This window comes from Hakea prostrata, chromosome 1, assembly GCF_041222555.1.
Source record: "Hakea prostrata isolate BN-2017 chromosome 1, UWA_Hpros_2, whole genome shotgun sequence".
NCBI lineage: Eukaryota > Viridiplantae > Streptophyta > Magnoliopsida > Proteales > Proteaceae > Hakea > Hakea prostrata.
Window position 1 is genome coordinate 6248894 of NC_142600.1, and position 25483 is coordinate 6274376.

Below are 25483 nucleotides of genomic sequence, written 5' to 3' on the forward strand. Positions count from 1 at the left end.
AAAATGTAAGGTAGTAATTAACTAATTAAGTCATAAGGCAAATTAAGTCAAAATACAAGGGGGCGTTAGTAATTATTCCAAATTAAAATTAATTTAATTAATGTTTAGATTTTTATTTTTATTTTTGGGTTACATCTTACATCAGTGATCAGAAAAAGAAAAAAAAATCCTTTTGCATCTGTTTCTGGTTGACTTCCATCACTTGGACCTTCATGAATGAAAGTTAATGAGATGCTTTTAGCAGTAGAGAAGAGAAGGTCAGAAGGGAAACGGCTAGGGTTCCTGTGAAAACATGGCTTCGGCTATTTTTTCATGTTTACTTTTGATGTTATGTACCCAATCTGCGCTTGCCGTTGCTTCGCTTGAAGCGTCTCCTTCTCCAAGCGTTTGCATCATCGGGAGCGGCATCTCCGGTTCATCTGTCGCACATTTCCTTCGCCGCTATTCGAAGATCAATGACATTCGAATATTTGAACGCCACCAAATCGTCGGAGGAAGAATGGCTACGGTCTCTATTGGTGGAGACACCTTCGAGGCTGGAGCATCCATTATTCATCCCAAGAATTATCATGCTTTGAATTTTACCAATTTTCTCAATCTGCGAATCAAAGATCCCTCTTCTGATTCCTCAGAGTCATCTCTCGGCATTTGGGATGGTACCCAGTTCGTTTTTAAAACCATTAGCTCCAGTTCCAACTCCCCTGTGTACAGTAAGATTGTATCGACCGTCAATTCACTCTTAATCTTCTTCAGATATGGATTTTCGCTCTTCAAAATGCAGAGTTTTGTTGATGTATACTCTCCTTTTCTCTCTGTCTTTTTTATATGTCTGTGTCTCTTCCTTCTTATTGTGAGTCTTTTTTCTTTGGTTACTGCAGGAAACTGTGGGTTCTTTTTTGAAGTACTACACGGACTTGTCTTCTCGCCCTGTTTTTGAGACAGTGGAGGAGATGCTTAAATGGTCAGGTTTATATGGGCTTACCCGTCAGACCTTGCAAGAGGTGTTAATTGATGTCGGCCTCTCTCCACGACTTCTGTCTGAGCTAATCACTGTATGTTTCTTCAATTTCCTTCCTTTCTCTTTATGATGAATTTGTTGTTTCCAACCGTGTTTTGCTTGTCTCTTGTGTTTTGAGTACTACAAACGTACTTGGTGTGATGTCAAATTTGGTGCATCCCATGACTGTACTTCCCGACTATGAGCATGTCTTCTAATATCATGTAGGAAATAAACACCAGTATATGAATATAGTAAAAGGCTTATGTGTGGCAATTAATCATTCAAATGGTAGTTGGTTTTTGGTCCTGATCATGAACTTACTGAGGTGTAAACAACCAAAAAAAGAAAGAAAAAAATATAAGTGTGTCAATATGTCACTTTCCTAAGATTGGGTTGTTGCCCTTATAGGTGTGAACCAATCTCCTAACATGTGGCAACCTTTACAAGCCTACCCAAGAGTCTTTGCAATTTGCGATCAATGCTTAAAAACCACAATTAATTAATCTGGAGAGAGAAATCTTTGAGAGTAGTTGGAGCACATGAGGTTATGTAAATAGTTGAGACTAGGAGCAAAATCAACCAATTCATGAGGGGATCACTATAAATGGGGGACTGGCACTCTCCCCAGACACACCGAAAAAGCCTCAAGAAATATGCCTTAAACGACACTTCTTGGAAGCAGTGCCAATTTCAATTTAAAAAATGTACATAAATTTTTTTTTTTGGTTTTGAATTTTGAAGCAAGGTAGCTCGGGGACTTGCTTCCAACCAAGTTATTTCTTGCAAAGGTAAATATATGGTATGGCTTCATTCCTTCTTTGTTTAATATGATCCTCCACAGATGCTAGAATTTACCATCTCATGAAAGGGGTGGGAGCTCAATGTCCTCAATCAAGCCCTTGAATCCACACTTGCTCGAATCCAAACTTGATAATTCACATTCTATCAGCAGAAGATGGCTAAGAACATGGAGTAGTGGTCCACTTGACACACACATATTTTCAAAGCTTCTTCTTGTTTGTTTCATCTTTAAAGGTTTCATAAATTCGAAGTGGATGGAACTAACAACTCAACTCAGCCTAATCCCAACTAAATGGGGTTTGGCTACATGGGTCTTTTTTACCCAACCAGCTCTATTCAAAATCATACTTGTTAATAATCCTAAGCTATGTATGTCTTTCCTCATCTTCTCAACCAGAGTCATTTGGGTCCATCCTTGACTCTTGTTATCCCCCACCCCCCAAAAAAAAATCCCATAATAGAGCATCCAAAAGCCTCACTTGGACTGTCCCTGCCATCTCAATCTCAAATGGAAGACTTGCAACTTATCATGTATCAGAGCCACTTTTAAATTAGCTCATTTCATCATTTCCAGTTTTACCGTCCATCTATCTCAATTTCCTCATTTTAGCTACACTAGGTTTGTGTATATGTTATTTCTTCACTGCCCTACATTCAGTTGCGTACGTCATTACTGGTCCTTTAACTGTCCTACGTAATTTTACTGAATTTTAGAGGAATTCCTTGATCACTCAATACTTCCAGCTGCACTCAACTTCATCCACCGTATTCTATTTCTTTTTGCAACGTCATTCTCTGTTCTTCTCATTTATATATGATCGTACTTAGGTACCTAAAACTTTCGCTTCAATTTCAATTTTGCCAAAATTTGGAACTTCAGATTATTGTCTTATGCTGTCAACTGCAAGGTATAGCTATCCATGAATGTGTTGTGCACACTAAAATACCATCAGAAATAAAGATGTGGACATGGAAAGCTTTAGGACCTGATATATATATATATATATATATATATATATATATATATATTTAAACCCTCAAGATATTTTGAAGGTCAGGGCTTTTGTGATCCGGCTGTCCAAATTACCAACCTTCCTGTCCCGTCACCAAGAATACAACCAAGTCACAGACTTTGTAACTAAATAGTCGAAACTCTTCCTTGAAGGACCACTTACAGTGTTACACTCCACATAGCATATGCTAGCTGGTGTATTTCTGCTGTCCAAAGGTTTCCCCTTGGCAGGACCTATTAGAAATTATGAAACCAGGTTTCGTTCCTATCAGTCCTTAACATGAGTCTGGCTTGAAGAAGTTCAAGAGACTGGTAAAAGAAGAAGAGGTCTAGAACAGACTTATAAGACACACAATTCCTAACGATCTCAATCCTTATTAGGTAAGCGAAGACATAGAGTAAAACACATAAAAGTTTAATCTTTTTTAACAATTTTAAATGGCAGTTACTCCGAATCCTTCGGTGCACCATCCATGCCTAGCTTTCAGAATTCTATCAGAGCTAATGTCTAGCCACAACCAATTGCCCTGACGCACACAGCAAGCGGGACTTATGTTGGAATTTAGGACTAGCACATCAGATCTTAATAGTTTTCTAAAATTAAACTGGTCTTACAGGAGGAATTTATGCCAGATTCATCCTTGTAACAGTAATTAAAACTTTGTTTGAAAGATTAAAAAAAATGAATACCAAAAATTTACAAGAGTAGGAATTTACAAATGAAATGCATACCACCTTTCACCAAATATAGCGGCAGAGCCGACCATTTCTGGTTATGTGGTCTAATGAGATGCATGAAAAATTATCGAGGGGCCTAGGAGATGAAGGAAGCACGACTGTAGGCTATTCATCCCAAATCCTTCCTCGAAGAAATTAAAGAAAGAAGTGAAAGAAGTGAATATACATATAAAGTGCAGATGATGCATGATGTCAAAATTTAGAGGGGCCTAAGAGAGATGAAAAAAACGCTCCGTAGGCTTTCATCCTCAAATCTTTCCTCTAAGAAATTAATAGAAAAAATAAAAACAGAGGCACAAGATAAGCTACATCTTAACCACTTAGGGTTCCTTTTCGGGATCCCCGAAGTGTTAACTAAATACTAAGTAGAGAAGAAAAGATCCAAACATACCATTATAAAAGCTTGTTTTTATTTCATCAAAAGCATGTTACAAGAGAGAGCCAAGAAGAGAGAGAAACATCACACCTTCACCTTCATCTATTGCTATCCTTCCTCCTTTTTATCTCACACTAGTTACTTCTATTTATAGGCAAAGGGAGAGTCCTATTCCTAAGTACACATGTCACCATTTTAAGCTAAGTTATAATGTAGTATTACACTTGTCAAGTTACTACAAAGATGGAAGTAAAAGGACTAAGGTACATTTTTCAGGGTACTAGAATACCCTTAGCCCTTTTTGGTATTTACAACCTTGTCCACTGAGGTGTCACTTTAATGATTAAAGGAATGATTCCATGCAACACCCTCTACGCATGCAGCTTTGTACTCTGCTGGGGACCGTAGATTTGGTATTTCTTCAAGAACCACCCCGTGGCATTCCATGTAGTATAAAACTACTGTTTTCCACATTGGTTTGGTTCAGGTGAGTAACCCATATTTCTGAGACAGGGTTTTTGCGGCCATACTTTTATCCTTAGCATGCTCAAGTGTGATGAACACTACGTTTTGTAACCCGTGTTCAGGGTTAGCCGGTTTTATACTAGCCTAGCCTAGTTTACCCAATGTTTTTCATGCTTGGTACTAGCATGGATCCTGTTGTAGCCCGGATCGAGGGTTAAGGACAATTATGTAGTTTTACATGGTTGTCCTATGAACCATGTGGTCCTTTATGGATTGGGTCAAAATCCTTGTGGTTTTGTTAAGGTCCACAAAAACCATCCCTAAGTTTAACGTCATTTGGGTGTGAGACGGATGGTTAGGGAATCACCCCTTTGTTCAATCTACATTTCTAGTAGATTTTGTGATGCTGACGGAGACTTTCCTTTGTTGTGTCTTCGTCGTACTATTTCATTTTCAGTGTCTTCTTGTGGGGTCAATGTTCTTTCTTGTTCGTCTTGTGGGTTTATGGGCCCACGATAGCTTCCGCTGTATTGTGTGAATTTTTATTGGAGGAGAGCTTCTATTTCTCCAAGTATTTCTGTTTTGAAGGCCTCCATTGGTGATTGTGAGCTAGAGCCTGGTGATATTTGTTCAACTTGTTGAGCATCGTTTGCTGATGGAGTATCTTGTGCTTTGTAAAGTTGTAGATCAGCTAAGAGGCTTTTGTTCGAAGCTTCTAATCGCTGAATTAGTCTTTCTTTTGTATCATTTTCTATTTGTAACTTGCTTATCCTCATAAAACAATTGGCTACTTGATCCAAGAGTTCCCTGTTTTTGTTCTTGATTGGCTCGCATTGTATACAAGTTGTGTTCCTCTGAGCCATGTTGGAGAAAGAAGGTTGTTGAGGAGGAGCATTACGTAGTTTTGGATCTACGTAATATGTTGGGCCAATCATCGACTTGGCAAAGATCTGTGCTTGTTCGAGGGTTTCATATCCCTTGAAGAAAGGAGTGGGATAACCCTTTGTAGCTTCTGCAACATCTTCCCAATCAAGAAAAATGCCAGTATTGTGTCCTTGGTAGACGACGTAGAACTTTGCCTTGCCTTTCTTTGTTCGCAGTTGTCCGTATAGGAAAGCAGCAACATGTATGGCATTGGCTAATCTTGAGATAGCTTTATGTTGAGTGATGCACTTGTTTGCATTGTACCATATGTTGTCCAAACATATTTGCTCTTCATCACTGATCATATAGCCATTGCTATTTTCAAACTTCATGTGAGAGTTTTTGAACGGAATATGTTTTCCAAAGTTTATAGTTTACGGGGAGAGAGGAAGTGTGTGGTGAGAAAGAAGGGAATGTGCGAGCTGCCTGGGTATTTGAATTACCGATTGTTCCCATTATCTTTGGCGGTAAACGCCGTGTTTGTGGTGAGAAGGTATTATTCAATAATTGTGAGGGGGTTATCAGAGGAGAAGCTGAAGAGCTTTGTTCTGGAGTTGTATTACTCCTTTGTATGAGATCTCGGATCATATCATCTTCCTGTGTAATCATAAAATAGAAGAGGTTAACCAGGGTCCTGTAAAATTTGGTGTATCCTGGATAGTAAATCAGCAGTTTTGTTATCTATACCTTTTATATGTTCTATTGTAATTTTATATCCTCTATTATAAAAATGGTTTCTTAAAAGAACCCATCTCCTATATTGTATTTTTCGTTCATTTAAATTATTATATGCCTTGACTATGGCTTCACAGTCAGTTCTAATTGTAAATGGTTGATTTGTTAGGAAGATTTCCATACAATGAAGTCCTTTTAATAAGGCCTCAATTTCGTATTCAACAGATGTCAGTGTTTTTATACTAAACTTTCCTGAGTTATACCTACTGATTTCTTGATTGATTTAGGGTGTTGTTACGATGGTTTAATCTTTAAAATGGCTCCCAACCCGACTTCACAACCGTCGTTTCTATTATTCGATAATCCTTATCTGTAGGTAATCTTAATGAGGGAATATTTAAGAAAAGATTTTTAATTTTTTGTACAAGAAGAATATCTTGATTATTCTATCTGTGTTCTCCATTCGATGAAGTTTTATGGTGTAACGGTCCTAAATATTTTCCTAAGTTTTGTATAAAAGGTCTAGCTTGATTAGCTAAGCCTAAAAATGATCGAATTTGTATTATCGATGTTAATTTATCAGGAAAGTCTTGTATTTTTGTGGCAATATGGGGTTGTAACTTAATAGTACCATTGCCTAATTCCATTCCTAAGAATTTAATGTATTGTTTACCAATTTTCATTTTCTTTTTCGAAATAATTATACCATTATTCATAAATTCGGCAAATATTATTTTCAAATGACTTATATGTTCTTGAGGTGTTTTACTATAGACTAAAATATCATCTATATAGACTATAGCAAATTTCTTATGTTTTAAAAATATATCATCCATTCGTCTTTGAAAGACAGATTGAGCGTTTTTTAATCCAAAGGGGATTACTAACCACTCGAAATGTCCTAAGGTTGTAGAAAAGGCTGTCCATTCTATCGAGTCTTTATGCATTTTTATTTGGTGGAAACCTGATTTACAATCAAATTTGCTAAATATTGTACAATCTTGTATATAACTTAGCAAATAATCTCTTTCAGGTATTTTGTAAGAATCTTCATGTGTATTATTATTTAATCTTTTATAATTTATTACCATTCTAGTTTTTCCTCTAATTTGTTCGGCATGATTATTTACAATGAAGGCTGCACTAGAATGTCTAGAATTTGATTTTTGTATCAATTTATATTCTAATAATTCTTTTATGTGTAATAGAAATTCTTCATTATCTTTAGGTGTATATTTCGCCTGTCCTGTATCTATTCGCATTTCAGGATTAATTATTTCTAATTTACAAATTGGTTTTGTAACATTCCAATGTTTAAGTGGATTATCATTTGCTATGATTTCTAGTTTTTCTAAATTTCTAATTATCTGTTGGATTTCATTGTTTGAGTCAAGACTATAGTATAAAGATTTTCCTGTGATTAGATGTTCAAAATGTTCAGGTTCTATTATGCAGAAGTCATTCATTGTTCCTTTTTTAGAAGTTTCTGCAATATGTTCATTATATTGTAATTGAAGTGGAGGTAATCCACATTGATTTCATGTATAGGCACATGTGTTTGAAGAAATGTTAATGGGTTTTGATTTTTGAGTTTTGGAAGTCAGCTTAATGATTCCACCACGCGAAGTTGCCGACTCTAATTGGGTGATGCGACGGCGTGACGCGCGATATTCATTGGTAGAAACCGTGGGTGTAAGGGTAGAACATATATATATATATATATATATATATCCAAAGTAACTGTTGTAATGAATGAGAGATGGTCGGTTATTCTTTCTAAATCTGTAGCTGATCTATTAGTGCTGATAAATACCCAGTGATGAACTGAAAAAATCCACTGGCCACATGCGTGGGATTAATTTAGATATTCGTGCAGTTAAGCTTATAAGCCCTTGTATGTTCAGAAAGTAATTCTGAGCAGATTATGATTTCAAAATAGAGTATAGAAATTTAGTTTGAACTTGGGGTTTATGCGATGTGATTAGCAAATGGGGAACGAAGTCAAGAAGGTAATGTTAAATGAGCCCCTGGATTTTTATTTTATTTTTAATACCAAATTATCCCACTAGACATGGCTTCAAACAACCGAATGTGGAATCGACTTACCTGCGAGGGCATTGTGAAACTACAGTCTCCCAACAACGTGGTAAGAAATTTTATTTAGTTTGTGTTGTAGCATAAATTGCCTTTTTCCCCATAATTATGGAATTTTTTTTCTTGAAGGGATCATTTCATGTGTTCTAGTGATCTTAGAATTAGCTTTCCGGAGCAAGACCTTATTTACCTCCCTGAATTAGGTCTCTTTGTCAAGGCTAGCTTATCTTGAATGAAAATAACAGGAGGTCCTCAACATGTGAAAAGTAGGCATATTTGGCTGAGATTTGTCAGATCTAAGCATTGGGCTGTGTTCTGAACGTGTTTTATAGAGGCTGCTCCAACAGTTATGGCTGTGGGAGGTCTAGGATGCCCCAAGTTAAACAAAATTCCGTTACCTTCATGGAATGCTACCCTTTTGTACCAAAAGGGTAGGAAAAATTTATGATCACCTTCCTAATGGTCATACAGCGGCGAGTTACCTATGACTAATCCATATGGTGATTGGCCTAATCCAACAACTAGCGACATATCCCATGGGGCCAGATGATAGAGACTTTGAGGTATATCCCTTGTCTTTTTAAGGAAATTATGCGCAGGCTTTCTTATTTTTAGGAGCAAGTCAATCTCTTCTAGGGAATCTTAAATGTCTACCCCTTGTTGTAGTAGAACTTATTTGAATTGGCTGTCTTCAAAGCCAATGTTTGCATTTGAAGTCCAAACAGATGTTGAAATTTTTTTCATTCATGTTACGGCAAATCAACTTTGTCTACATCTGGGAGATTACCTGCTTTTCGAACTCTACGTGATTTGTTTTACCTTGTTGTATTTGAACTGTATAGCTGCTGGTGAAAGTCAAATCTATGTGAGATATTAATCAGTGAACTTCAATTTTCAAGTTAAATCTTCTAACAGAACTTAGCAACATAGTTCCTGTCTGAATAATCCAAGCTAAAAGTTCAAACATGAGGACCTTGAAGATCTCTTGAATTAGCTGACTGTAAAACAGATCCGGAATTCAACTCTTCTGACTGTTTACAGTAATCAAGATTTCCCATAGGTTGTGAATGAAGCTCCTTGATTAGCCATCTACACCTCCCTACTTTGCTGATCTTATACTTTGCTTGTATGCTTTTATTTTTAGGTTATTACAAGAATTAATTATGGTCAAAGTTTAGCCATCAGTGGACTTGCTGGGGCAGTTTCTATGGCTGGCTCTGATGCAGGGTTATGGTCGGTTGAAGGAGGAAACTGGCAAATTGCTGCTGGGCTCATTAATAGTTCAGATGTTATACTGCACCTCAATGAAGAGATAAAATCTATTAGCCGTCTTGGGGACTATTATGAGCTTAACTCCACTAAAGGAAATAATTATGCTTGTATAGTCACAGTAATTGCTACGCCATTGGATGAGTTGAATATCAAGTTTAATCCTCCAATTTCAATTCCTGAAAGGAAGTTACAGCATACACATGCCACCTTTGTCAGGGGCTTGTTAAACCCTGTGAGTATCCTTTTCTACCTTCCATGAAGTACCCTTTTGGAGATTATGTGCTCGTATATTTTGTCTCATGTCTCTTTTTCTTGTTTTTTTATGACATTTCTGTTACAAGGCATACTTTGGCCTACGTGATGTGACGGAAATTCCAAAACTCGTGGGCACAGTTGAGTCTCATGATATCCCTTTCTCCAGCATTTCCATCCTCAAAAAATACAGCAAGGAGGACATGGTACACAAGATATTCTCGCGTAAGCCATTGACAGATGCATTACTTGACCAAATATTCAGGTAGCATTCCCCACCGTTGTGATAATACTTGGAGAATTTATTTATTTATTTGTTTTTACTGGCCTCAGAAATATTCTAGAGGGTCTTCAGGTGGGACTACCCAAATTGCAGCCCCTATGGTTGCTACTTTGGTGGTATGCTTTACAATCTACTCATAAGATTGGCAACCTGACAAATTCCTTAGGTGCTAACTTCATTTTATTGTTTCACTGACAGTTCTAGAAAGGAAACGATCAGGATTGATTGGGGTGCATATCCTCACTTCACAGCTCCGGAGGTGTTTGCACCATTTGTTTTGGATGATCTGCATTTATACTATATTAATGCCTTTGAGAATGCGGCTAGCACCATGGAGACTGGTGCTGTTGCTGCGGAAAATGTTGCCAGACTCATATTGTCCCGGCTTTCTGGTCAGACAACTTCAAGATCTCCATATCTTAAGAGCTCACCCCCTGATGAAGTGGGTTTGCATTCTGAGCTCTGAAATGTCTGTAAATGTGAGCAGCGGGTTTTTCTGGGTTCTGGGTCATTGTCAGTGCTTTTCTAGAATCTGGGATGGTAGGTCTCATGTGGACATTTGTATTTGTAATGTATAGCTAAGAAATAGATTGCCGTTCCCTTAAATTTTAGAGGGTAGGGAGTCTAGGGACCACTGTACTGTTTTTGCTATACCTAAAAAATAGTTTTTTTTTAATTATTATTTATTGGAAGATCAACTTGATGAAAGACATTTCGACTTATGTCATTACTTCATTTAGGAGAGTCGAATCTTGACTTACTCACTTAAGGTCAGTAACTTCTGCTGCAATTGATGGTGAACGGTAAGATTTACGAAGGTATTTTTTATATATAAGGGTGAAAATATTACTAGTTGACAAGGTTTCCCTTCCTGACTGCTAAGAGGCAAGCAAGCAAAGAAGAGGGTTATTGCCCATTTCCATCCAAAGAAAACAAAAATATGGGTGCAACATCATTGGAGAATGCTCTTGGATTGGAGAAGTTAATAAAAGACTACTTTTACTGAAGCGGGGACCTTGAGACTACACCTTTTTTGGTTTCAGGTGCTTGTCTTCCCTAGCATGGCAGTCATGCAGTTTTATTAAGCAGTGAGCTGATATCTTTAGTTTTCTAGGAAGAACTTTCCAGCTCTCAGTTCGGGTTCATTATATATATATATATATATTATCAATTAAAAATATGAACTCCTCTTTCCCTACTCATCAGCCTAGAACCTTCTTAGATCCCACAATCCCAAACTCCCCTGGCTCCTTTTGGTTTGGTTAAAGGGCTACATTCCCCGTCATTGCCTTATCCTTTGAAAAGCCCTTAATCATGCTCTCCCCACCCAATCCTTCATTGTTGACTGCCACATCCCCGCGAACCCCAATTTCATTATTTGTTGGACCGGTTTGGAGAACCTTAAGCATCTTTTCTTTTCTTGCCCCTTCTCCAGATCTATATGGGAAAAAACCCTAGCTTCCATTTGGTGATCTTACGGGTTTTCTCAATATTGGTTTTGAATTTTGTGAAACTTTTCAGGTACTTCCATTTGCGATCGGATTGGTAAGTTAGTGTGTTGTGCCTTGATCCATCACCTCTTGTGGGAGCGCAATCTTTGAAGATGGACTTTCAAATCCTGCTTATATGAATGTCATCTATTTCAATGTTTCTTCTAGACGGTTAGCTATCTCCCATCCCTTTGTTGAGAATACTCTAAAAAACATGCTTATTGTTGTCTCTTAGGATCTTAGTTCTTATTTTTAGTCTTCTGTTTAAAGATCTTGTTCTCTTGTTTCATTTTCGTTTAATATAATTATTTATAAATTCAAAAAAATAAAAAAAATATTATAATTATTATATACTGATAGATTTATCATGGTGAAGGCTGTTGTGGTTATGTGCAGTAGCGAAGGTATCAGCAGCACTATCTACTGTACCCAAGAAGGAGATGGTAGGACTTACATATATATATTTGAAAATTATAAAAATCTATTTTGTAAAATAGTGATGGGAAACGTATTTTTTTTAGATTAGTTACCAAATGATTATGGTAACTAATTAAAAAAATAAAATCATGTGGCCTTAAATGATCAACATGAAAAAAACTCTTCTGAACCGTTTTGTGGACTTGGCCCTCTTTTGAGTGTTTTATTTAAAATTTTAAATTACTGACTATATTCTTAAGGAGTTTTTTATATAATTAATATAGAAAGAAAATTTATTCTTGCTTCCGAGGGAATTTGATCTCTGCCCTCCTATGTGGTTGCGTTGGTTTAACTGAGCCACTCATCAAAATTCTAAAAATTAAACTCACTCTTACCTGGACCGTACCGTTAGATAGTAAGACGATGAATAGTTAAGTTGGTCAAGTGTCATTTTTAATTATCACGAAAAAGAAAATTTGACACGTGCGAAACACTATCGCTTAAGCTCCGATCAAAATCCAACGGCGTGGCATGTAGAGAAACCCTAAACGCAGTTTACATGAGGAGGACGCCCTTAAGATCGTGTCTTCTTCCTGCTGCCGAAACGCCTTTCAAGTTTCTGAGAGGCTTCAAGTGATGCGGTTTGCGATTTAACTAATTATTGTCCCTGCCGAAATTCTTCTCAAGTTTTGAAGCCTTCTCAAGTTTCTCAGTGGCTTCAAGCGACGTGATGTGCAGTTCTGTTGCCGAAGGTGAGTTTTATTTCTTATTGAATCGTTAGTTATTAATTTTTAGATTTCTTTTATCTGATCTATTCTTTTATTTTGCTGTCTTACCATTGAACTCTGATCTTTTGTTTATTTCATTTCTACTACGGGTTCTCGTAATCAAATATCCTTGCTATATTTGAATGTATTTTAGCGTTGTTTAGGTCAAATGTATGGTTTTTGGAACCACTTAAAATTTATCTACTTTGAGACCCACTTTGTTCTTGAAATTTCAAGTATTTCGTTTTTCTTTGATTCTCTGTTTTTTTTATTCAAAATCTATTTTAGTTTTTGGATCAATTTGTTGGTCAAAATTCATCCTCAACGATATGTTGTTGTCTGTTGGGTCAATTTTTTTTTTTTTCAAAATATATATTAGCATATTAAAAATCAAAATCAAAATATATATTAGCATATTAAAAATCAAAATCTATATCTGTTGATTGCAATCATCCGGATGGTATTAAATATTAAAGTTGATTCTATCTGATTAATTAAATGATAATTCATTTAATCATTTTTATCTCCGAAATTGATCCGCAACATTCCATAGTTTGATCTGTAGTCATTTCTACCTAAAATCATGGATATTTTTATCTTTGAAATTCTCATCGGATGCTAGCTAAGAGCCTAAGAGTAGGTTGATTGCATGGTGAATGAGAAAGGAAAATGAAAGGATGTGGATTGAAATTAAAATATATTTTTTTTCCTTTTATGTCTTTTGATTGCAAATAAAGTAAAGTGAAATTAATTTATCAATTTGTTAAGTTAATTATAAAATTGATGTAAAATTCTAAATTAATTTATTTGATTGTAAGTGCCATATATAGTTATGGTATTTTATGACAAAAGGCTCTTAGTTTAGCACACACTACATTGAAAACATCACATGCCTTGTCAATAGATTCACAATTTGCATAAATATCAATGGCTACATTGTGAACAAGCACACTTATGTCCATCTTTTCATCTCTACATAAACATGTAGATGGTTTCTTCCTCTAATTTAACATTTGTAATTTCGAGCTTGTACGGTGCAAGGTGGAGGTACAAATAGATTTATTTTAAGCTATGAGTGCTCTCATTGAAGACGGAGAGTTGAGAGTCGAGAATCAAGATTCTTTGAATTTTTAATTTACTTGTATTTTTAAGTAATTTAAAAATGCATTTTTCATTTGAATTGTGATGGGAAAAATTATGCGTCTAACATCTAGGCTTATAAATTATTTTTTTGAGAAAATAAATTTACAGTTCTCTCCATTGTTTAAATAGTATCTGATAATGATGCAACTAATGCATTCATTTTGTAAACATCTTAATGTTGTTTGCTCTTGCAATATATACAGTACTGATAAAGACAACCAAAATGGCCTAGTGGATTATTGCTGTAGTGCACCCTCTTTAAATGGCACAACCCCTATTGGTTTCAAACTAATAGGTATGGTCATTTTTTGCCAAGAGTCTATGGAAAAAGCACAAGACAAGCTCTAGCTAGTCCAAGAACCATTATCATATATATCATTCTTCATGTGCATTAAAATGCATCTCATTTTTTGAGTTTAGGATGGATTTAAGAATCTTTTTGATGTAATGAACGAACCAATCCTTTGGTGAGCATGCTCACAGCTATGCTCACTAAACCATATGGGAGGTTATCAGATTCAACAAAATAGTTTTCCTGATCATAAAAACCATCGGGATATCTACTTTATCATTCATGCATTTTGTTTCCAAATATTGATGAAATTATCCACAGGTGAAATTATCAAGTATAATGAAATGTGCCCCCCTTGCTAGGGTATTTACTTCTAGGTGTCTTGGGTGTCAGTTCAGTTTTTTGTCCATTTCTCTACCACTTGCCTGCGTTCCAGCTTCTTCAACCCCCACTTATCTAACAGCTGTGGTTTCAGTTTCTTCAACCCCTCTCTTCTAATGGCTGCGGTTCCAGTTTCTTCAGCCCCCCATCTGTAACAGCTGCCTCTCTTCTAACGGCTGCGGTTCCAGTTTCTTCAGCCCCCTTCTGTAATAGCTGTTGTTCCAGTTTCTTCAGCCCCCTTCTGTAATAGCTGTTGTTCCAGTTTCTTCAACCGCTTCTTTAACAGCTCCCTAGGTGCTGGTTCCTTCTCCCTTGTTTCTTTTCTTCGGATTTCTATGTTGATACTTCCTTACCTTGTATAAGGCATGCAGGTCATCATTGGATTGGGTGTATTCATCGTATGTCCAATCAGTCATGTTGTATGATGTGCCTTCCTTTTTCTTGTAGTAAAACGAGGTCTTGAGTCCTACTTTAGATCCTTTCACAGAAATTTTGTTGGTGGTTTTTCTAACTCACCTTCCATTATTGTTTTCTTTCTAGTTCCTCTTGGGTTTTTTATTCTCTTGGGTTTTTTTGGAGAATAAAATCACAATTCTCCTCCTTCGTTTATTCCAATTTTTGCAATTAAATATCAAAAGTTAGCACGAAAAATATCATGTATATGCATAATTAAAATATTGGCTTATAATGAGGGTCTAACCCATTATTCTTTCGGGGGTTTCCGCTTTGATGTCAGTTCTAACAATCATTTTGTCATAATGCAGAATATGTATCTATTTCAGATACTTTTGGATGACGTCGGCGTGGGAGATTTTCTCTTTCCCCTTTTGTCATCGGGGATTAATTGGTTGCAACTCTTGTTGCCCAGTCCCAACAAACTGTAGTTCTTCTGCCACAGCCCCAAGTAGCTGTAATCCTTTTGCCATTGTCTGGGCTAGCTGTAAGTCTTCATTCCCAGCCCCAACTAGCTGTAAGTCTTCTTTCCCAGCCCCAGCTGGTTGCAAGTCTTCTACAAGCTGCAAATCTTCTCCCCCCCTCTGGCGTCGGCAGCCCAAGCCACTGTTTGGCTGTAAAGTCTTTTGCCCCGGCCTGTTTCCATTCTGCTGGTAAACTTTATATAAGGCAACCTTGTCTTCTTTCCGGCTTCCCGTGTACTCATTGTAAAACCAAGTAGTGTCTTTGTAGCCAGTGCCTTCCATTTCTTTGTACTTGAATGTTTTTTTTTTCCAATACTACATTGCCCTCTTTGATTTCGCATGTGGAGCTAAAAGCCCATTTTCCTTCGGAATTGTGTCTGACATTCTTGTCTTCTTTTGGTGAGAAAAAGTATCATTCAACCATCGTTTGTTTGAATGCCCCTATCAGTGATTTTGCTTGGTGCTTCTGCTTTAATATCTGCCTCTGTTATCAATCATGTTTTTGTGTTTGTTGTTTTGTTTTTTATCCTATTTGTGAGGTAGTATTGATCAATATGTCGTCAGTTGGTTTGAACGTAAGGTGTGGATAATCCTTTAAGAAGGTCATCCATACAATCCTTCTTAAATGATTATCCACACCTTACATTCAAACGAACTAACGACATATTGATCAAATACTACCTCACAAATAGGATAAAAAACAAAACAGCAAACACAAAAGCAGGATTGATAACTGTCTCTGTTATTAAAGCAGAAGCACCAAGCAAAATCACTGATAGGGGCATTCAAACAAACGATGTTTGAATGATACTTTTTCTCACCAAAAGAAGACAAGAATGTCAGACACAATTCCGAAGGAAAATGGACTTTTAGCTCCACATGCGAAATCAAAGAGGGCAATGTAGTATTGGAAAAAAAAACATTCAAGTACAAAGAAATGGAAGGCACTGGCTACAAAGACACTACTTGGTTTTACAATGAGTACACGGGAAGCCGGAAAGAAGACAAGGTTGCCTTATATAAAGTTTACCAGCAGAATGGAAACAGGCCGGGGCAAAAGACTTTCAGCCAACAGGGGCATAAGACTTACAGCTAGCTGGCGCTGGGGCTGAGGGAGAAGATTTGCAGCTTGTAGAAGACTTGCAACCAGCTGGGGCTGGGAAAGAAGACTTACAGCTAGTTGGGGCTGGGAATGAAGACTTACAGCTAGCCCAGACAATGGCAAAAGGATTACAGCTACTTGGGGCTGTGGCAGAAGAACTACAGTTTGTTGGGACTGGGAGAAGGAACTAGCACCCAGGGAGCGGTTGTAGAAACTGGAACCGCAGCTCAGCTGTTACAGAAGGGGGGGCTGAAGAAACTGGAACTGCAGCCATTAGAAGAGAGGGGGTTTTGCCTAAGTCACATGTGGTATTGTCAACCTCCAAGCTTGCACAAATGATGGCTAGTTTGTGTGTTAAAGCATAATGTTTAGCTCCCATATGCTATGTACATCAGATTGTGAGATTTTAGAGCTCCATTCAAGGATATGAAGGAGCTACGTTTGGCAATTTAGCAGGTCTTCAGTCTAACTAATAAAGTTATTTGTAGCCTAGGGAGTAAGGCTACATTCATTATGTCCATGCCTAGATATTGCAGTTGTGGGATTATAGTGGACTGGGCACACTTCCACCTCCTCAATTTCCATATTTTGTTAGTGTAGGGTATGGTAGATGATAGCTCCTAAAAGGACACCAGGTGTAAGTGGTTCAAATTTAATTTTCATTGTATTTTTGCAGATGAATACAATAGATCACCTCCAAGCTTTGAGCCTTCTATGAATGATGATGAGCGTCCAATTGAACCAATATTTGATTTGTGCATCAGCCAAGTAAATGTTGTCATGTTCAATTCTGCAGATTTATAAGCTGCAATTTGATGTTTATGTTAATAATGCTTTCCGATTTCCGTTCTTACTCTCCTCCAAGAATCAGTGGTGACAGTAGCACATGATTTTTGGTTGGATAGACTTCTTGAGACGTGCAAACAAACATAATCATAGTGCATATTTTTGTGATTATGATTGGATCATTTATCTGTTTGTCAGCATGAGATTGTTTCAGTTTATCAGATGAATACGGATATGTTTATGGTGGGAAAGGGGGAAAGAAAGTAAGGAGCAATGGATCATAGCAACCGAAACAGAAGATATTATACGACGTCATTTTTATATTTGTGGCTGAAAGAAGGGCATAGAATAACATTTGTAACCCATGGAATAATGAAGTGATCAAGCATGGTACATAATGAAGTCATTAGCATAATATGAAGTGGTTATGGATTTGAGTTTATGCTAGTATGCTATTGTTCAAGTACTTACCTTTTGAATATATGGTTATGGATTCAAGTTCAGAAAACAGTTTCCCCTGTTTTGTATCCGGATGGCCCTTCCCTAGACATTGTGAAACAGGGTTAGAAGTATGTACATCTGACTCTCCTTAGACCTGGCTAAACAGGGAACCTTGTTCTTGATGAGTGTGTGTGTGTTTCTTTCTTTTCTATGGAGATTTGAAGTAAGTTTGAGGGATTTTATTTGCGGCAGCAGCTGCCTGCTGCTGCCGACGGTTCAGATCGTACCACATCATCCAAATGCGATCGAACGGCTGACAATCAAATAGCGGGGTATGTTTGTAAATATTAATATTTGGTTTTATATTTGAAGGGTTTAAATTTTTTTAATTTACAAAGTCGGGTCCTTCATTTAGCCGAGACCCAAAACCCTCTCCCGTTCGGATCAAGGTTCTTCTTCGTTTGTTAACGCAGCGAAGTTTGTTGATGGTTCCTCTGGGCGTGGATGGTTCCTCTCAGCAGGAAATTAGGTTTGGTGATATCTGTGTTTTAAATAGAGTTCCTGATCTCCACCCTCCCCTCTCTTTGTGAAATTTCGGCAATTTCAGCGAGATCCCACAGTCTCTGTTTTGGGTGGAAACATTAATTAAGGCTTTTATTTGTGACGCTCTAGTATGATGAAATATTTGCCGTTGATATCATTCGTTTTTGGTTTTTTGGAATCATCTTTTAATGATTCCATTAGATGACATCTTCTTGTCCTAGATATTTGTAATTCCTCTCATGTTGGATTTCTACAGACAAGAACTGAAGGATTTCATTTCTCTCAATGTCTGCCAATCCCTAAAGAAGCTACTGAAACATGAAGGTGTTCTAGGATTTTATAAGTGAGTAAAAATTTTGGAGTTTGACTCTCTGTTTTGTGAGATTATCAGCTCCCTTGAAATTGATTTATCTATGCAGGCTTTTTTCTTCTTTCAAAGGAAATGGTGCAAGTGTTCTTCGGATTGTTCCATAGCCTCTCATAGATCTATTGGTTGGTTCAGCAGCTAGAGTAATAGCAGTTTTGTGCACTTACCCCTTAGATTTGGTTCGAACAAAACTAGCTTATCAGTTAAGGTATTCACAGAGATTGACTTGGTTCACTGGTACTTTTCTGTTGAACAACCAAGTTGATAATTTTGAAATTTTGAATTAAATGTCTCACAATTATAAAAAATAAAAATAAAAGCAATACATCTTTTTTGGGGAGTAATCTGCCAAAATTGATCTAGTTTAGGCATTACATGTCAAACTAATCTTTCTGTTTCCAAATGTTTGAAATTATTCACTAGTTGATATTACACCTCAAGCTAATTCATGATAATGGTTCAGGATCTAATTACTTTATGTCAGTTGGATGAGTTTAAAAACCTGGATTATTGCATCCCATACCAGATAAGTAGGCAATTAGGTATGTTGTCAAGTGTGAAGTGTAAGTCCATGCTGTGACTGCTAATCTTATTGACTTAGCTTTTGTACAGAGCTCCTGATCTAGATGATTGTTTCAACTTCTGCTGCATTGTGGTTGAATTCTGTTTTGCTTTTCTATAACTATGGTTTTCAAAGTTTTGGGAATGGTGTGAGTAGTTACCAAATGCAGCCTGCGATCATGGTATAAAAGATGTTTTCATGAGTGTTTACAAGGAAGGTGGAGTGCATGCTTTATATAGGAGTGTAGGTATGTGCTAGTCAAGTTATTCTGTATTCCCTATTCATATGATAAGTTCCCTTCATGTTTTTAAACTACGGGGCTCCTTCTTTCCCTCAGTGATGGGTCGCATTATCCCATATGTGTAGTTATGCACACATTTCCTGTCGGTTAACCATCCATCTTGGGCTGTTTGTCACATCCATTGGTGTTGTCTATTATTTATATTTTTATGAGTGTACCTCTTATTTATTCTTACAGAGTTTATAAGAACCGTATTTTGTAGGGTTACAATGTTGGGACATAGGGAGTTGAAAGGATATTGCAGCTTTGTGCAATCTTGTTTCATTTGATTTTATACTCATATATTTTATTTATTAGTTATGCATTATTCTTTTACCGTGAAGGCTTATCATCTTCAAATACTTGGGGAAAAAGAAGATAAGTGAAGGATGTTGAATACCAAAATGGATAGAGCCGAAACTAAGGCTAAGATTGGCATGCAATTTAATTATGAAGGAGATGCTTCTCAGTTCTATAATTCTTTTTGTGACTTCAAAGAAAATTTTAATAAATAGAAGAAGCAGAGGCAATACCATCTCAGAAATGGAAGGGCGGTTGTTTTGTATGGTTGCAGCGCGAACTGATGCAAATGAATGTCTGCAACTGTTAACTCAGAAAAGAGTAACATGATTCCAAAATTTAGACTCTGTTTGTTAATAGTTTTTACGACATCTAGGGGATCTGAAGTGTTGGCAAGGAACCTGGATGAAAGGTAATGCCCAAGGTTCAAAAACTTGTCCTTGAACAGCTGTTTCAGCCAGATTAAATGATGAAAACTGAGATTGCCTATTCTAGACATTGTTTGAGTGCTTTAAGACATAATCAAGCAGTGCATATATAAAGACACATTGCAACTTAAGACATGGTTAACGACTTAAAGTTTCTGCTATGAGCCACAAGATACAATGAAGTGTTCAGGATGCTTGTTACATAAACTCCAACCCCAATACAATGACTAATACATGAATCAAAGACACCCTACTGTCATAGTTTAACAATACAATACTGTGAGTACGCAACTACCTACCAAGCAGGTTGAGATTCTTAAAATATTTGAAATTTATCCAGAATTCTTGAAATATTTGAAATTTCAACCAATTCATTCGAATATGTGCATTTTTTGTGTCACATATCTTGTCTCAAGATGGTTGAGATTCTTGAGTTCTCTGAGATCTACCAAGTTTTTGAAATATGGATTTGTAAGGGGTGCCAAGTTCAAATTCTTCATATTGTATACCTTTTTTTTACTTTTTCCCCATCTGTTGGGAAAAATGCTGTTTGTTAGGGCTATGTAGTCTGAACCTTGGCATCCTGAAGATTTGATTGCGTATGCAAAAATTTTCTGTCAAGAAGTAAGATATTTGTGCAATTGCATTAACCTGCTTAGCTTTTTTGTGTTTTTTTGTGCATTCTGTCCACAGACAGCCTTCAGTACTGCAGAATCTGATTTGTCTCCCACCCATCCAATCCGTTTGGGTTTGGCATTGAATTTCTCTGTCGTCTATTATGAGATAATGAATTCACCTGAAAGGTATCAATTCCTGTTTGTTTTGAGTATTCTTTTGCTACCATTTCATTGAATCCCTCGTAAAGTTGGACATGATCTTGTGACAGGGCCTGCCACCTTACCAAGCAAGCTTTCGATGAAGCAATTTCAGAGCTTGATACCCTAAGTGAGGAATCCTACAAAGATAGCACATTAAATATGCAGCTTCTGAGAGACAACCTTACCTTGTGGACGTCAGACATTCCGGAGGATGGAGGTACATTTTCTTATAGAACTCATGCAAGGCTCATAATGCCTTCTTTCAGTTTTGTTATTTATGGTGCATGCTTATTATCAAACTTGTTATTAGTCTTGTATCTACTTTCCTGAAATACTCCAGTATCCATAAAAATAGTGATCAACTTTTCTATTCCTTGCAATATACTTGGTGATCCAATCGACTTTAGCCTGCTAGTGATGGTCATAGTCACTAGTATGAACTTGCTGCTCAGTTATAGGACCTATCGTGGGGATGAAGCAGTGAAACATTTGAACTGCTAAAGGAAAGATAATATGGACTTTAGCGAGGAAAAATCAGTGTTTCTAGCAATGATTAGTGTATTATATTGTAGCCCTAACCCATTAAGTAGGTATTCATTAGTTTATCATGTAAGATTGTTTGTCTTAGCATCAACTATTTATAGGTATTTTACCGAAAATGCTTTTTCTCAAATCTGTCATGATTAGCATTTAGGTTGCAAATGTTGTAAATTAGATATATACAAGGATTATGTTATTCTTTTCAAAACAACCAGCTTGCCAATGCTCTGTATGTGCATATATCTGATTTTTCCTGAAAATGTTGGCATGCCGTTAGTGGAAATAACTGGTATTCAATAAGTTTAAGCCAAGGATTTTTCAATATAAGATTGTTGGCTCTGAAGCGTATGCTAACAGGGTTTTTTTTGCATTGCTTGATGCTAATGTGGAAGGTCTAGAGCATTCGTAATATGTGAAACCCTTTGGATTAGCTAGAAGTACAGTTCCATTTCAGCATCAGTCCTATAATCTGTCTCCAAGATGAATATTATTGGTCCTCTCTATAGATAGCACACAGAAGGAAACCAACAAGGTTGATTTTTCAACAAAACCCTAAATATTACAAAATCTAGACAGATTATTCACAGAAAAAAAAAAAAAAAAGAGGCAATTCTGTGAGCAACGATAAATCTAGTACCTCCGCCCCTTCTCTAGGGTTTTATCTAGGGTTTCTACCAACAAATAAGGAGTAAAACTTTACCCTTTTCTGTAGAGAGATCTCAACATACTCAGATCCATTAAATGAACTGTTTTAAAATACTAGGCAAGATAATCTTCCTGGATGATAGGAAGTGAGGAGTGGTGAAATGCGCTAAGAACCTTCATTAGCTTTGATCAATCTAGAGAAGGGGTATAGCGGTGGTTGCCAGCAGGGGAAGGGGTGGTAGTTGCTAGCGGTGGTGGAATTTTTGGTGAGATGTAGGAAGAAAATCTTTCTTCACCCAGCCAAGCAATATGAAATTATTCAGTAAATTGAGTGAACAAGGGAGTTGTTTTGAAATTTTGAAAAATTAAATGAAGTTCTATAAAACAAAAAAAATTATATTTTGTTTCACCCCCTTCATCCCATGGGTCAAATGATAATTTTAAAGTTAAAATTAGCAGAAAACCAAATATTGGGTTTTTTGTAATATTCTAAATTCATTAGATCGGGCAAATTAAAATATTGACCACTCAAGTGAACAAACAAGAGTTTGGGCCCAGCTTAAGTAAACAAAATGAAAACAACTTTAAATGATTTTAAAGTATTTTTTCAAATTTACTTATAATATAATTCATCAAGAATAAATATGTTTTTTCTATTTAAAATTGGCAATACAATGAGTTTTAGGGGATATAAATATAATAGTTTGAAAATCCAGGGAATGTAGACATAATTTACTCTTTCTTATGATGTATACTGCATGGACTAAATTCAAGTCGTTACAAGATGTGAGAAGTATTATAATTTTTTTTTTTACAACGAATTTATAAATTAGGGAAAATAATACAATAAGTACATGAATTTATGATATCAAGTCATTTTTTTTTGGTAATAACATCATTTATTGTCTAAAAAAAAAATCATTTATTGAGGATTTATCAAAGCAACGGAGGATTCACCAAGTCAAGAAGTGGAGAGTGGCCAAATAGTAGGCACCTCAACAAACTCGACCTTCCAAGCTATGACATGACATCCGCTACATAATTGCGAGTCCTTGAAACGAAAGAAACTAAAAAGAAGAAAATAAGTGCAACATATCTCGAACAATATGTTCAATGCACGCCGTATGAGGGGGTGATATCATGCCATTCATTGGCATTTTTCCAAGTCATGAATTATGAAAATTGATAAGTATAAACAATAACAACAAATGAATGAAAGCTATTAAATAAACATCGCATGATAGTTAATCATAAATTTCTTTACCTCTATGATATCCAAAGTGTAATGAAGTTTGAAGAGGAAATAATATATATTTTGAGAAAGAAAAATTTTAAATTAAAGAAATAAGACAGTGGAGAAAATCAACCATGAAATAATCAGAAATATTTCTCAAATTATCAGTGGTTGGAGGTATTTGTTTCAATTGCTTTATAATACTTTCTTTCTATCCAAAAAAAAATGCTTTCCTAGTGATGATATCTTACCAACAATACATATTTACTATTTAGTGAAAAAATCTGAAAGATATCCTTCTACAAATTAAATTTTAGAGGTTTCATTGTCTAATTGTTAATCTCATTCCCAATTAGCTGGGATACTTTTCATATCAGCTTATCTTAAGATCATTTACCTCTTCAGCCGAATATGAGTTTCATAGACCTTCACAGTCTTTAGTCCTCTACCCCTGTTGCACTTGCGTCAATCAATCCAAATGTTTAAGTTTTCCAAAACTTGAAGCTTCTACTGGCAGGAAACTGATTAGAGAGTTTACCAAAAATAAAAGCCAACAACAATAACAAAATCTTTTATAGACTAAATGGGTTTGGTTACATGGACAATCATACAAGGTCTAAGCTATCCATATCCTCTCTCACCACTTTTCTTAAGGTTATCTTATGCAACACAAGATTAACAGGTTCTTTTGTCTTTTTCCTTTCCTTTCTATTTGCTTCCTTAGAATGCGATGAATGGAGCAGAGATAGCGTAGACACTAGAAGCTGGCCAAGCTGGAGCTGGAACTTGGGAAATTAGTTTTCTATCAGTTACAGCAAATCATTATGGAGACAGAGATGGTGATTCATCCTCAACACCAGAGCCATCAATAGATTATTAGTATTTTGCAGCTATTGAAAACTCTGTTTTCTAAGATGAACTGAATGGTGCAATTAAAAGAAATTTGGGGAAAATAAGAAAACAAAAATATGTTTCAGAAGGAAAATTATCCCATTAAAAAAAAAAATTGATCATCATCCCGCAGTACTAATCCAGATCCTATATCATTTTTATTTTTTTTTTGTGTGGAAAGGTAGCTTGAGTAGTTGCAAACCTAGGACCTCCCCGTGGGAGGGCAGGTCATTAACTGCTTCACAAACCCATCATTGGCAGCTTAAATCATACTTTGTTCAGCATTCATTTTACACATTCTCCCTTCCATGGATTTTACAATGCAACTCTACTGTGATTTCGTTTTCATTAAAACTGAAAACCCTAAACCTTCCATGGAGGGAGAAAGAGAATCTCAACAATGGGAAAATTGTGGGCGGGTTATCGAAAATGGGCATGTATAGGTTAAAATGGCTTCGGGTCTTTTTCACTTAAAATTGATATCTTAATCTCATCATTTTATTTGGTATAATCTAGGCGTCAATCTATAGTGGTGCACTCCTGCGCACAGCAGAGAAATGTGTACAGACGATTTTTCCCCCGAAAAGGTTTAGGCATAGGTAATTGAAAGCACATGAGAGAATGGGTTTGACCCGTGTGTGTTTTTGTATGTAATGGGTGGGGTTGTGAAAATTGATGTGACAGGCGACACTAATTTGTATAGGTTTGTGAGACATGAAATTTTTTCGTTGGTTCCTTTTCTGGTTTTATGGTTCCAAATTATAAATAGCACGAAGTCTATTGTCAATGTCTTAAATTTTACTCTCGATTCAACTTTCGCTCAAGATAACCTCAACTATGAACCTAAAATCTCTGTTTACTGAATCATCTACTTTGATATTTATTATTGGAAGATAGATTAAGAATCAAGAAGATTTTGCCCCTGACCTGCACCAAGGCCAAAATCTTGAGCGTAGGCCTTGTTGGCACTTAGCATGGATCAAGCCCAAACTTGCACCCCTTCTTGCAAATTTCTCCTTCCAACCTCAATACCATCATAGGGTTACTAACATTAAAAATGTGACTACAATTTTATTCTTAGTGGTCATATCCTCCTAATTTTAAGGGTTTATCCTAAACCTAATAACTTCAAAATTAAAGAGGGATCTACAATAGAGAGTGAAAAGATACTTTACCAGTTGAAATTGAAAAAATGATGAAAATTTTCATATTTAAATAAGTCAATTGTTGGGAAGGGTTTTACAAGA

At 36.3% G+C, this 25483-nt stretch overlaps 2 protein-coding genes across 12 annotated transcripts; both read left to right on the forward strand.

Moving 5' to 3' along the window:
- Nucleotides 1-170: 170 nt before the first annotated feature.
- LOC149026987 (farnesylcysteine lyase-like) lies at nucleotides 171-10566 on the forward strand. Its single transcript, XM_089157773.1, has 5 exons — nucleotides 171-793; nucleotides 879-1052; nucleotides 9230-9589; nucleotides 9699-9874; nucleotides 10091-10566. The coding sequence occupies exons 1-5, from the start codon at nucleotides 293-295 to the stop codon at nucleotides 10356-10358; spliced, it is 1479 nt and encodes a 492-aa protein (XP_089013899.1). The 5' UTR covers nucleotides 171-292; the 3' UTR covers nucleotides 10359-10566.
- A 1756-nt stretch (nucleotides 10567-12322) lies between these two features.
- On the forward strand, nucleotides 12323-25182 carry LOC149026988 (14-3-3-like protein D). Of its 11 annotated transcripts, none has more exons than XR_016173874.1 (5): nucleotides 12323-12551; nucleotides 18428-18514; nucleotides 18591-18746; nucleotides 20802-20911; nucleotides 20995-22072. XR_016173874.1 is itself a non-coding variant. In XM_089157790.1 (5 exons), exons 1-5 carry the CDS (start codon nucleotides 12530-12532, stop codon nucleotides 24141-24143), a joined length of 447 nt encoding a protein of 148 aa, XP_089013916.1. In that variant the 5' UTR covers nucleotides 12325-12529; the 3' UTR covers nucleotides 24144-25182. The 11 variants fall into 11 exon arrangements, 3 of the variants coding, with proteins under 3 accessions (XP_089013908.1, XP_089013916.1, XP_089013925.1); XM_089157790.1 differs by lacking the exons at nucleotides 18428-18514; nucleotides 18591-18746 and adding exons at nucleotides 17078-17169; nucleotides 24070-25182 and having other exon boundaries at nucleotides 12325-12551; nucleotides 20995-21143; XM_089157799.1 differs by lacking the exons at nucleotides 18428-18514; nucleotides 18591-18746 and adding an exon at nucleotides 17078-17169 and having other exon boundaries at nucleotides 12325-12551; nucleotides 20995-21143; nucleotides 21334-22072.
- The last annotated feature ends 301 nt before the right edge of the window (nucleotides 25183-25483 follow it).

What these genes read in the sequence shown, in the direction of transcription:
- LOC149026988 (XM_089157782.1), top strand. Translation starts at nt 12,530, where the DNA reads ATGTGCAGTTCTGTTGCCGAAG. An exon ending in TTGATTTGTGCATCAGCCAA is followed by an intron (nt 17,170 to 20,801) that starts GTAAATGTTGTC and finishes TTCTGTCCACAG; the next exon opens with ACAGCCTTCAGTACTGCAGA. An exon ending in ATAATGAATTCACCTGAAAG is followed by an intron (nt 20,912 to 20,994) that starts GTATCAATTCCT and finishes ATCTTGTGACAG; the next exon opens with GGCCTGCCACCTTACCAAGC.
- LOC149026987 (XM_089157773.1), top strand. Translation starts at nt 293, where the DNA reads ATGGCTTCGGCTATTTTTTCATGTTTACTTTTGATGTTATGTACCCAA. An exon ending in TCAGGGGCTTGTTAAACCCT is followed by an intron (nt 9,590 to 9,698) that starts GTGAGTATCCTT and finishes TTCTGTTACAAG; the next exon opens with GCATACTTTGGCCTACGTGA. An exon ending in TTACTTGACCAAATATTCAG is followed by an intron (nt 9,875 to 10,090) that starts GTAGCATTCCCC and finishes TTTCACTGACAG; the next exon opens with TTCTAGAAAGGAAACGATCA.